The 11,603-nt window shown below is 39.7% G+C and overlaps 1 protein-coding gene across 4 annotated transcripts in view; it reads left to right on the top strand.

The window, feature by feature from the left end:
• The first annotated feature begins 1,542 nt into the window (after positions 1 to 1,542).
• Positions 1,543 to 11,603, top strand: part of RAB3GAP1 (RAB3 GTPase activating protein catalytic subunit 1) — a 105,917-nt gene continuing 95,856 nt past the window's right edge. For 2 of the 4 annotated variants that reach the window (XM_039470007.2, XM_039470005.2), the window contains exons 1-3: positions 1,759 to 1,841; positions 1,946 to 2,001; positions 7,469 to 7,544. In XM_039470007.2, coding sequence (XP_039325941.2) covers positions 1,824 to 1,841; positions 1,946 to 2,001; positions 7,469 to 7,544 — 150 coding nt within the window. In that variant the 5' untranslated portion in view covers positions 1,759 to 1,823. Of the gene's footprint in view, positions 1,640 to 1,758; positions 1,842 to 1,945; positions 2,002 to 7,466; positions 7,545 to 11,603 lie in introns of those variants that run through there. The other 2 variants (XM_074399757.1, XM_074399759.1) reach the window with 2 other exon arrangements.

Here is an 11,603-nt window from a genome sequence, read left to right as displayed (position 1 = left end):
GCACTTCTCTCTGCTCATGCAGCAAAATTCCAGTTTCTCTACAAGACCCTGAGTTATTTGAAGTCAAGTTCTGTACCTATAATACATTTTCATATTCCTGGAGTCTAGCATAGTGATTGGCTTATAGTAGGTGTTTAATGAATGCCTGTAAATGAGTAAAGGTGCAAGCTGAGATGTTTTGGGAAAGATTGCTGCAATAGCAACCCACGCTTCCTCACTAGCGTAGTGGATAGAAACCACAAGGATCATCAGGAGACAGGAGTTCAAGGCTTGGCACTGGCAGTAACAACCTGTTGTCAAAATTCTTCTGACCTTCAGTTTCCTCATCTGGTCTATCTACATCACCAAATTTTTTATGTCTTTCATTCTTATTTTAAGATTAATAATTTTTGGTTGGGTGTGGTTGTTCACACCTACAATCCCAGCACTTTGGGAGGCTGAGGGGGGTAGATCACCTGAGCTTAGGAGTTCAAGACCAGGCTGGGCAACATGGCAAAACTCCATCTCTACCAAAAATACAAAAAATTAGCCAGGCATGGTGGCTTGGGCTGTGGTCCCAGCTACTTGGCAGGCTGAGGTGGGAGGGGATGGCTTGAGCCTGAGAGGCGGTGGTTATAGTGAGTGGAGATTGTGCTCTGGACTTCAGCCTGGGCAATTGAGACTCCATCTCAAATAATAATAATACTGTAATAATAATAATTTTTATCACTAAAGCTGCATCTCCTAGTTCCCCACCTCCAAATTAACCTCTGTGGATTGCAAAATTCATTAAATGAGATTAAATTTTTAAAAAGTTTTAATTATGTAAACATTCAAACCTAAGCAAGAGTAGAGGAAATAGTATTACCAGTGGTTTAAACAGTTATCCACTTATAGCTTTTATTTCATTCCTAGCCTTACTCATTTCTTTCCCTTATTACTTTGAGGCAAACCCCAGGAGTGGCAGCATTTCATTTGTATATATTTCAGCAAGAGGTAGAATTCTTTTTTTTTTTTTTTTAAGATGGGGTTTCACCATGTTGGTCGGGCTGGTCTTGAACTCCCGACCTCAGGTAATCCGCCCACCTTGGCCTCCAAAGTGCTTGGATTACAGGCATGAGCCACCACGCCCGGCCAGAGACAGAATTCTTAACTGCTAGTTGACACCCTTTCTGTTCTTCAATAGCTTAAAAAATGAAACGTTTTTTCAACACCGTGTTGCTCTTCTCAGAAACCGGGTAACTAGTATGATGATTTTATTTCATGTCAATCAACTGGGCAAGTTCTTGCGGGGACAGGGAGCGGAGTATAGAAGTGGTGAGTATTACGGCACCTAGCTTAGTGCCTTAGAATGAATAAATAGAGGCTGAATGAAAACAAACCCAATAGTTAAAATGTAAGTCAACTGGTAGGTACTAACTACAAATAGGGGTTGAATGAAAAACCCATGCTTTAGGTTTTTTGATACAGTCTTATTCACATGAGTTTAGGGTCCTGTCTGACCGCCTTGCTTCTGTTCCCTTTCTGTATTCATTACTTTACAGGAAATTTTCAAATTTTATTAAACCAGCTAGAGCGGAGTGTTATTAAACCGCCCAGCTGAGGGCGGACTAAAGTCTTCCAGCTCTGGGCGAAGAAACAGCATTCGTCTCTTACTAGGGTAAGACTCACGAGTGGGGGGCGGGGCCACGAGGAGCCCCTCCCACCCCACCTTCACCCCACCCCCCCCACCCTCACCCCACCCCCCCCACCCCCCTCTGCCCAGGGCAGCTCACTACCCTCCTTCCCAAGCTCTTCCGCTCGTCTTCCCGGCAGCCTTAGCGCCCGTCCCGGCGCTCTTCAAGATGGCTGCTGACAGTGAGGTTAGTTCTTTTGCTCCCTACTTAATCCTCATTACTGTCTAAATTCATTCTCCGTGTCGTCGCCTTGGGGCTTAATTTCTTTTTCTTCGTTCTCCTTCCTGCAGCCCGAATCCGAGGTATTTGAGATCACGGACTTCACCACGGCCTCGGAATGGGAAAGGTGAGTGAATCGCATCTTTGGTTACCAGCTCCGTGAGTCCCGGCGTCCCCTAGCTGCTTCCCTGACCCCAGACACACCACAGGTGACGCCACTTCTGCGGGAACGGTAATACCATGGGTCTCCGGTCTCCTCCTCTCTTCTCTGGTCAGCCCCAAGCTTCTTCCGCGTCTCGCGTCTGACAAGCGCAGGCCTACCCCTGTCAGCCAATCCTTGAGGCTAAGGCTCTCAGAAAGTTTTTGTTTTCTCTCCTATCTTACCGCTTTACTTAGACTTTGGTTTTCTTGTTACCCACTCGCAAGAACAATTTCCGAGGCTGCAACTACTGTTCCGGCTTTCATTACCGTTTAACTCATTATCTTAAGCAGTAAACTTCGCAGGTGCGTTCCCCACCCCATCCCGTTTACATTGGTATGCCCCTTTTCAGGAGGAAGTCTTTCTTCAGAGTATTGGTGATGGTCCACACTCTGACCATCTCCATACTGTTTTAAATTTTTATTTTTTATTTATTTTTGGAGACAGGGTCTCAGTCTGTCACCCAGGCTGGAGTGCAGTGGTGAGGTCATGGCTCACTGTGGCCTGGAACTCCTAGGCTCAAGTGAAGCTCCCCCTTTAGCCTCGGGAGGAGCTGGGAAAACAGGCACGCGCCTTCACACCTAGCTAATTTTTTAAAGATCTCGCTGTGTTGCCCAGGCTAGTCTTGAACTCCTGGGCTCAAACATCGGCTGCCAAAAGTGCTGAGATTACAGGCGTAACCCTCCGCGCCTGGCCCATCCTGTCTTTTAGAATAAACTTTTTAAAAAGTCTGCATATGGCTTTGGAACGTTTTGATTTAAGTTGTTACATTTCAGTGGGTAACAAGAGCGAAACTCCGTCTCAAAAAAAAAAAAAAAAGGCCTTTGTTGGAATAATAGATTTGTGGTACCCTTCATAAAAGTGTCAGTAAGACATAACCACATTGGCAAGACTTCACTGAGCAGGTACTGGGTAACTAGAGCTATAGATATATATACAAAGGGAAAAGCAGAAACTTGACCCGTATATATATTTTTTCTTTTTTTATTTTAATTTTAATTTAATTTTATTTAAGACAGGGTTTCACCATATTGGTCAGGCTGGTCATGAACTCCCGACCTCAGGTGATCTGCCCGCCTTGGCCTCCAAAGTGTTTGGATGTGAGCCTCTGTGCCCAGCTGACCCATGTATTTTTTAAAAAAACAACAAACAGCAAATAGTTAAAATGTAAGCCAATTGGTACTACTATAAACATAATAATTAAAATAATTATTATTTAGATAGGGGTGATATTATGGACTACAATAGTTGGAGATATTTTCATAGAAAAGATAGGAAATGAGCTAGGCCTTGACAGTGGGAAGTGGTTGGACATAAGAATGGACTGACATGGGCAGAGACATAGGTGAGAATGAACTTTTCAAAGGACTTAATGAAGAAATTTCACTACAGTGAAGACTGTTTTTTTTTGAAACAGAGTTACACCTGAGGCAGAAGTGCAGTGGCATGATCTCAGCTCACTGCAACCTCCACCCCCTGGGTTCAAGCAATTCCCGGCCTCAACCTCCTGAGTAGCTGAGATTACAGGTGTGCGCCACCATGCCTGAATAATTTTTGTATTTTTTTTTTTTTTTTGAGACGGAGTTTCGCTCTTGTTACCCAGGCTGGAGTGCAATGGCGCGATCTCGGCTCACCGCAACCTCCGCCTCCTGGGCTCAGGCAATTCTCCTGTCTCAGCCTCCTAAGTAGCTGGGATTACAGGCACGCGCCACCACGCCCAGCTAGTTTTTTGTATTTTTAGTAGAGACGGGGTTTCACCATGTTGACCAGGATGGTCTCGATCTCTCGACCTCGTGATCCACCCGCCTCAGCCTCCCAAAGTGCTGGGATTACAGGCTTGAGCCACCGCGCCCGGCTAATTTTTGTATTTTTAATAGAGATGGGGTTTCACCATCTTGGCCAGGCTGGTCTTGAACTCCTAACCTTGTGATCTACCTGCCTCGGCCTCCCAGATTGCTGGCATTATGGGTGTGAGCCACTGTGCCTGGCCTGAAAACTGTTATTGAAGGGAAATAGGTTAATGAGGAAGATGGAGTTGGGTTATGGACAGCTTCCCAAACTAAATATAGGAATCCAGATTCAGTATTCCTATGACCAGTGATTCTCTCATACTTTAATGTACATCTGATTGCTGGGGCCCATCCTCAGAGTTTCTGATTCTGTAGGTCTGAGGTGGGACTAAAGATTTTTGCTTCTGTAACATGGTCTCAGGTAATTCAGATGCAGCTGGTTAGGAGACCACACTTAGAAAGAACCACTGCTTAAGACAATAGGGAGAGACACTTGATATTAGAGTGGCTAGGTGATATGATGAGAGTGGCTTTAGGACATGATGTAGAATAATGGTGGGAGACTTAACTTGCTTCATAATTAGGATGGTGATTTGGGGACTGGAGAGAAACGGGGTAGAAAGGAGGACTGTAAAATATTTCAGAGAAGACTTACATAATAAACTTAATGATCCATAAGAATGGGAAAAATTAAACATGAATTGCAGTTTTTTGCCTGAAAGAACGAAGATAAGGAAGTGTCAAAGTGAGAGGACTGCAGTGTTGAATCTGTTGAATTTGAAATAATTTGATGTCTTGAAGGTTGTTAGAAAAATGTAAATTAAATCTTGGAGGGTGGGGATAAGGAAACATCAGAGTTTTGAATGGAAAAATGATCACTTTCTCCTAGTTAAATATTAAAAATATCCTGAAGTGGAATATTAAGCTAAAGATCTGCATATGGAAATAATTGTTAATGCAGTTATAAGAACTATTGCAAAATAGAAAATTTGGTTTTTGGCTTTTACAGTTTGTAGTGTGCATTTTACAATTCATGGGAATAAGACTTTGAAGTCTCAAACTTTTGAGTTTAATTTTGAATGGAAGTTCTTGTCAATACAGTATGTTATAAGCTATATAGATAATTTATTGAGAGAACTTTATAGAAGCCCATGACTCCTTTTATCATTTGTTCATTGACAGAATGTTTATTGAATGCCCATGTGTTAAGCACAGTGCACATTAGGGATTTAGGGATGTGGTGGTTAGTAAAACAGGTACAGTTTCTGCTCTTATTGAATGTACAGTCTAGTGCAGTGAAGACACAAATAATACAGGTCTGTAATTACAAATTTATGTAAAAGCTAAGAAAGGAAAGAAACCTAGTCTTATAAGAGCGGATAGCAAAGGAACCTAATATAGAATAAGGAATCAGGAAATGACCCTTCATTTCCTGTGTGCTTTTAAGGAGAAAGGTACTTAATTTTTCTAGTCAAATCTGAACACTTCTTATAGGATAAAGTCCAAGTCTCTCAGCTATTACTGATAGAATTCAGTATTCATGTATTAAGTATTTTAAGACATTCCTGGCCAGGCATGGTGGCTCATGCCCGTAATCTCAGCACTTTGGGATGCCGAGGCAGGCAGATCACTTGAGCTCAGGAGTTCTAAGACCAGCCTGGGCAGCATGGTGAAATCCCATCTCTACTAAAAATATAAAAACTAGCTGGGCATGGTGATGTGCATCTGTAGTCCCAGCTAGTCAGGAGGCTGAGATGGGAGGATTGCTTGAGCTTGATAGGACGAGGCTGCAGCGAGCCATGATTACACCATTGCATTCCAGCCTGGGTGACAGAGTTGAGACCCTGTCTCAAAAAAAAAAAAATTCTTCTTTTACTGTAAAAACTATATTTTAAATAGTTTCTACTATAACAATAATACCTTGTAGAATACAAAATAAAAGTCACCTGTAAACTTAACACCAGGAAATAACTACTGTTAATTGTTTGACATATTTCCTTCTAACCTTTGTTAAAAACTTTTTTGGATCAAATATTAATATTTATTTCTATAGCTTCCATTTTTTTCATTTAACATACTGAACATTTTCTTCCTCAAACATTCTTCAAAACATGATTTTTAATGGGTGCATATTAGTCCTCTGAGTGGATGAATATACCATTAATTTACAAATGTTTGCTGCACTTGGGCATTAGGGTAACTTCCAGTTTTTTACCTTCGTAAATGCAGTATACATTTCATGCAAATTTTTGCTCACCTATGGATATATTTAAATTTTTTCTTTTTTGTAAACATATAAACTTGTTTCTAGAGCACTCATTTTCAAACCTAGTAATTGCCTTTTGACTGACTCCTTCCACGTGAATTAGCATATGAATTAATACTGCATTTAATTTTAAAGAGGAATTACTAAGAAACCTCAGTTGAATCATAACTGGGTTTATCATTACTATTTTAAAACATAAAAATATTAGTTCATAATGTCACTGAAGGAAAAAATCTGTAGCCTTTGCATGCAGTTTGACTAGAATTAACTTTAGTGTTCTAGCAGTACTTCTAGGGGTTTAGGGAGCAATGTTGCTTTTAGATTGCATCATACTTAGCTTAGATAAGAAGTCAGCTTCTTAGAGTAATAATGGTCTCCTCAAAGTGTTTTTGAGACTCGACAGTTTTCATATACTGATGTCGAGCGTGTTGCTAGTCAAAATTCAGTTCTCTTTTTTGTAGGTCTTATTGATCATTGGATTTAAAGATTAGTGAATAGTTTTATGATCTGTCAATTATATTCCTTAAAGTTTACAAATTTATTTGTAATTTCTTGTCAGCTGCCCATTAAAACTTGTTTTAGTTTTATGAGTCAAGTTCCCAAATAATATTTTCCTTTTTTTATTGGGAGAGGGGTAAATCAGAGAAGGGAATTCCTAAATACAGTCAGTTATTTTGGGTAGGAGAGAAATTATTGGTTTCATAATTTTTTTGACTTATTTATTTTTGAGATGGAATCTCGCTGTATTGCCCAGGATATAGTGCAGTGGCATGATCTCCACTCACTGCCACATCTGCTTCCCGGTTCTAGTGATTGTCATGCCTCAGCCTCCCAAGTAGCAGGGATTACAAACATGCACCACCACACCCAGCTAATTTTTTTTTTTTTAACATTTGTGCTGGGCTGGTTTTGAACTCCCATCCCCAGGTGACCTGCCCACCTCAGCCTCCCAAAGGGCTGGGATTACAGGCATGAGCCACTGGACTTGGCCCATAATTATCTTTAATAGTATCATTTTAGTCTGTCAGTTTTTGTTTGTGGTCCAAATTTGTTTTGTTTGTTTTAATAGAGATTCTTTAATTCTTAATTTGTATTTTGTAGAAGCCAGAATGTTTTGTTAGGTAAGCAATAGATATAAATTCATCAAAACTTAAGAAATCTTGAATAAAATATTATTTTTCTTACTCCATATCCATAAATTAAGCTAGCAATACTAAATGTACGGAGTGCTCTCTGGTTAAATTGTTAAAATATAAAAATACCTTTTCAAAGAACTTGTATAATAATAGGAAAAAAAATGTGTGCTGTTGTATTTAGAAGCTTTCTCCCCACTTCTTAGGTTTATTTCCAAAGTTGAAGAAGTCTTGAATGACTGGAAACTGATTGGCAATTCTTCGGGAAAGCCACTTGAAAAGGTCAGATCTATTTGCTGGTGTCTGTAAATGAGTATTTACTTTGAAACCGCTATTTTCCAGCCCTTTGCTGCCTTTGCTGCATTTGGAACATTTGAATTAAATGTTTTTTAAAGTTATGTATAATCTACAAACATCAAATGGCATTTGGAAAGAATTTGGATTTAAATCTGTGGCAAATGATATATGTAAGACATTTGTGAAATGTTTACGTAATAAACTTTTATACACACACACACACACACACACACAATGTCATTCTTTGTGAGTGATTTTTTTGTTTGTTTGTTTCTTCTGAAGTTTGCTTCTCTTTTGCCTTCTCCCTGGGAATGTTAAAACATTTTTTTAAAAGATTTTTTTAGTTGGTTGAGAAACATTGCAATGACCAGCCTCTTTAGTATTTTGCTTAACTAAGGAGGAAAAATCTAGTACTTGCCATTGACTTACTTAACCACTATTTCACTCAGTTTTTGTATTTTATAATATTACTAATAACATCTCCCTGCTCTTTTTTTTTTTTTGAGACGGAGTTTCGCTCTTGTTACCTAGGCTGGAGTACAATGGCGTGATCTCGGTTCACCGCAACCTCCGCCTCCCGGGTTCAGGCAATTCTCCTGCCTCAGCCTCCTGAGTAGCTGGGATTATAGGCACGTGCCACCATGCCCAGCTAATTTTTTGTATTTTTAGTAGAGACGGGGTTTCACCATGTTGACCAGGATGGTCTCGATCTCTTGACCTCGTGATCCACCCGCCTCGGCCTCCCAAAGTGCTTGGATTACAGGCGTGAGCCACTGCGCCCAGCCTCCCTGCTCTTTTAAGCTTTTTAACTTATGGATGTTTTGAGGATTTTATTTAAGAATGAAAAAAAATTACTCTTTGAAATTGAGCTAGAACTTGAATTCTAATCTAAAGTATTGGTAGTTTTTATTCATAAACCACACCCCGAATCTTTACTGAAGAATATACTCCAAGAACAAACCTAGATTCACTGACGGGATCTAACAATTTGATATTAAGTGTATGTAAATGCTTAGTTTGTTAGATGAATTCCTTTGAAGTAAAATTTATGGTTGGTTATATTACAGCTCAATGTTATTAAACCAGTGATAACTTATTAACTCAGTAGTAGTTATTAATTCAATAATAATTTAATTATCACTTTCCCTGTTAGGAACTTTGAGTTCTCAACATTTGTTAGGGTTTTTCAGCTTTGTGATGATGGTGATAATGCTGCGTTAGGAAGCCAGGCAACATAGTGAGACCCAGTCCCTTAAAAAAAAGTGTTAGGGGCCGGGCGCAGTGGCTCACGCGTGTAATCCCAGCACTTTGGGAGGCCTAGACGGGTGGATCACAAGGTCAAGAGATTGAGACTGTCCTGGTCAACATGGTGAAACCCCGTCTCTACTAAAAATACAAAAAATTAGCTGGGCATGGTGGTGCGTGCCTGTAATCCCAGCTACTCAGGAGGCTGAGGCAGGAGAATTGCCTGAACCCAGGGAGCGGAGGTTGCAGTGAGCCGAGATCGCGCCGTTGCACTCCAGCCTGGGAAACAAGAGTGAAACTCCGTCTCAAAAAAAAAAAAAAAAAAAGTGTTAGGATTTTTTTTTCTTTATCTGTATGAATATGAACAGAAAAGGTAACACCACATATAAAAAATATATTATTTAAAGACGTTGAAATATATAAATTGATTTACTACATTACATGTTTGACTAAATAGAGAAAATGTGACGCTTTCAAACACGGGTGATTCTATTCCACTTTAAACAAATACAAATACTTGAAACAATTGTTAAATTGATATTGATGCCAGTAAGATTAAAGGTAAAATAAGCTGAATATAGCTAGAATGGGAAATGATTTATACTACCAAAAAAGAGAGCTGAAGCACTGTGCTTATGAGCTCTGATATCTTTCATTTTTTGATTTATGTGTATTTACTGAGTACCTGCTATGTGCCTGATGTGAAGAAATAGTGAACAAGATAAGATCAGTGTTGCCATTGAACATAAATCTAGTGAGGGCTGTCAGTAAAGAAACATTAACGTTTTTATTTTTATTTATTTTTATTTATTTATTTATTTTTTGAGACGGAGTTTCGCTCTTGTTACCCAGGCTGGAGTGCAATGGCGTGATCTCCACTCACTGCAACCTCCGCCTCCCGGGTTCAGGCAATTCTCCTGCCTCAGCCTCCTGAGTAGCTGGGATTACAGACACGCACCATCATGCCCAGCTAATTTTTTGTATTTTTAGTAGAGACGGGGTTTCACCATGTTGACCAGGATGGTCTCGATCTCTTGACCTCGTGATCCACCCGCCTCGGCCTCCCAAAGTGCTGGGATTACAGGCTTGAGCCACCATATTTTTATTTTTTAAATGGATATAGATGTACATATTTTGGGGTACATGTGATAATTTGATACGTTCATATAATCAAGTCAGGGTACTTGGGAACTCTTAAATATTTATCTTTATGCTAGGAACATACAAATTACTACCTTTTAGCTATTTTGAAATATACAGTCAATTAGTGTTAACTATAGTCACTCTAAGGGTTAAAGTGTTAGATGCTAAATGCTGTTTTGGGATTTAAATGGGTAGTATTTAAAGTAGATAGCATACTACCGGGTGTGTACTAGAGGCTAATGAAATGTTAGCTCCAGTACTACTAGATAGTAGTACATAAATAAGGTACAGAAAATATGGACAGATTTCAAGGTGAACTGTAACTATGATGGATATGAAGAAAGTGTAAAGGACAGGGATGGTTTGGTGTAGAAAAGAAAGTTTAGAGACTTCCTTAGAAGATTTTAATTTATATGAAGGGCAGTGATTGTTAGTTTTCTTCCTCCACTGAGGGGGAATTAAGGGAAATTATTTTATTAAAACCTTTAATCATGGAAAATTTCAAACGTATATAAAGTGAACAAAATGGTATAATGAACTCCCATGTACCTATCCCTTAGTGTCAACAATTAATACTTTGCCATTTCTTGTTTGAGTGGTACCTCTGTTTACTCCCCTATCTCCACTAGATTTTTTAATAGATTTTGGGGTAAGATTTACATACATTGTAATGCACAAAACCTAACTGCTTGATTTTGACAAATGTTCACATGGGTGTAACTTAACGCTCCTATCAAGATGGAGGACATCTCTGTTACCCCAGGAAGATCCCCAGTGACCCTTTCTGGTTTGCCCTCCAGTCATCTGCTATTATTATTATTATTTTTTTGAGACAGAACCTTGCTCTGTCACCCAGGCTGGAGTGCAGTGGTGCGATATTGGCTTATTGCAAACTCTGCCTCCCGGGTTCAAGTAATTCTTGTGCCTTTTCCTTCCAAGAAACTGGGACTACGGGCATTTGGGAGGACTGCAGGTGGCAACCTTGCCTGGCTAATTTTTGTATTTTTAGTATTTTGTATTTTTGCCATGTTTTGTATGTTTTTATTTTAGTATGTTTTAGTTTTTTAGTATTTTGTATTTTCGCCATTTTTTGTATGTTTCGCCATGGCAAAGTACCTGGGAAATACTGTTGATCTCAGCAGTTTTGACTTCAGAACTGGAAAGATGATGCCTAGTAAATTACAGACGAACGAACAGAGACTACGAAATGATCCTCTCAATCAAAATAAGCTGCGCTGGACCACTCATCGTTCTGCATCATGGCATGCACTTTCAAGACTCTGCTCATACGCTGTTTGCTCTGCTTGGCATGTGCTTGCCCCCTTCCCCTCCATCTGGTGAACTCCTACTCATCCGAGACCCAGCTCCATTGTCTCCATCTCTGGGAAGCCTGCCCTGCATACTCCAGGCAGAACCAATCCGTTCTTCCATAATGCTTCCCTGGTGCTTTGCCATTGTATATGTGACTGTTTGTCTGCTTCAGCTAGACTGTGAGCTCCATGAGGGCAAGGACCATGTCTGTTTTTGTTTTTGTATATGTAGCCAAAGCCTAGCACATGGTAGGTACTTAATAAATATTGCTTTATGTTTATTTAAAAAAAAAACAAAAAAAAAACAAAAAACAGTCACATAAACAATGGCAAAGCACCAGGGAAG

The sequence above is a fragment of the Saimiri boliviensis genome, chromosome 5 (assembly GCF_048565385.1).
Source record: "Saimiri boliviensis isolate mSaiBol1 chromosome 5, mSaiBol1.pri, whole genome shotgun sequence".
NCBI classification, from domain to species: Eukaryota; Metazoa; Chordata; class Mammalia; order Primates; family Cebidae; genus Saimiri; species Saimiri boliviensis.
This window is presented reverse-complemented; position numbering and strand designations above follow the sequence as displayed.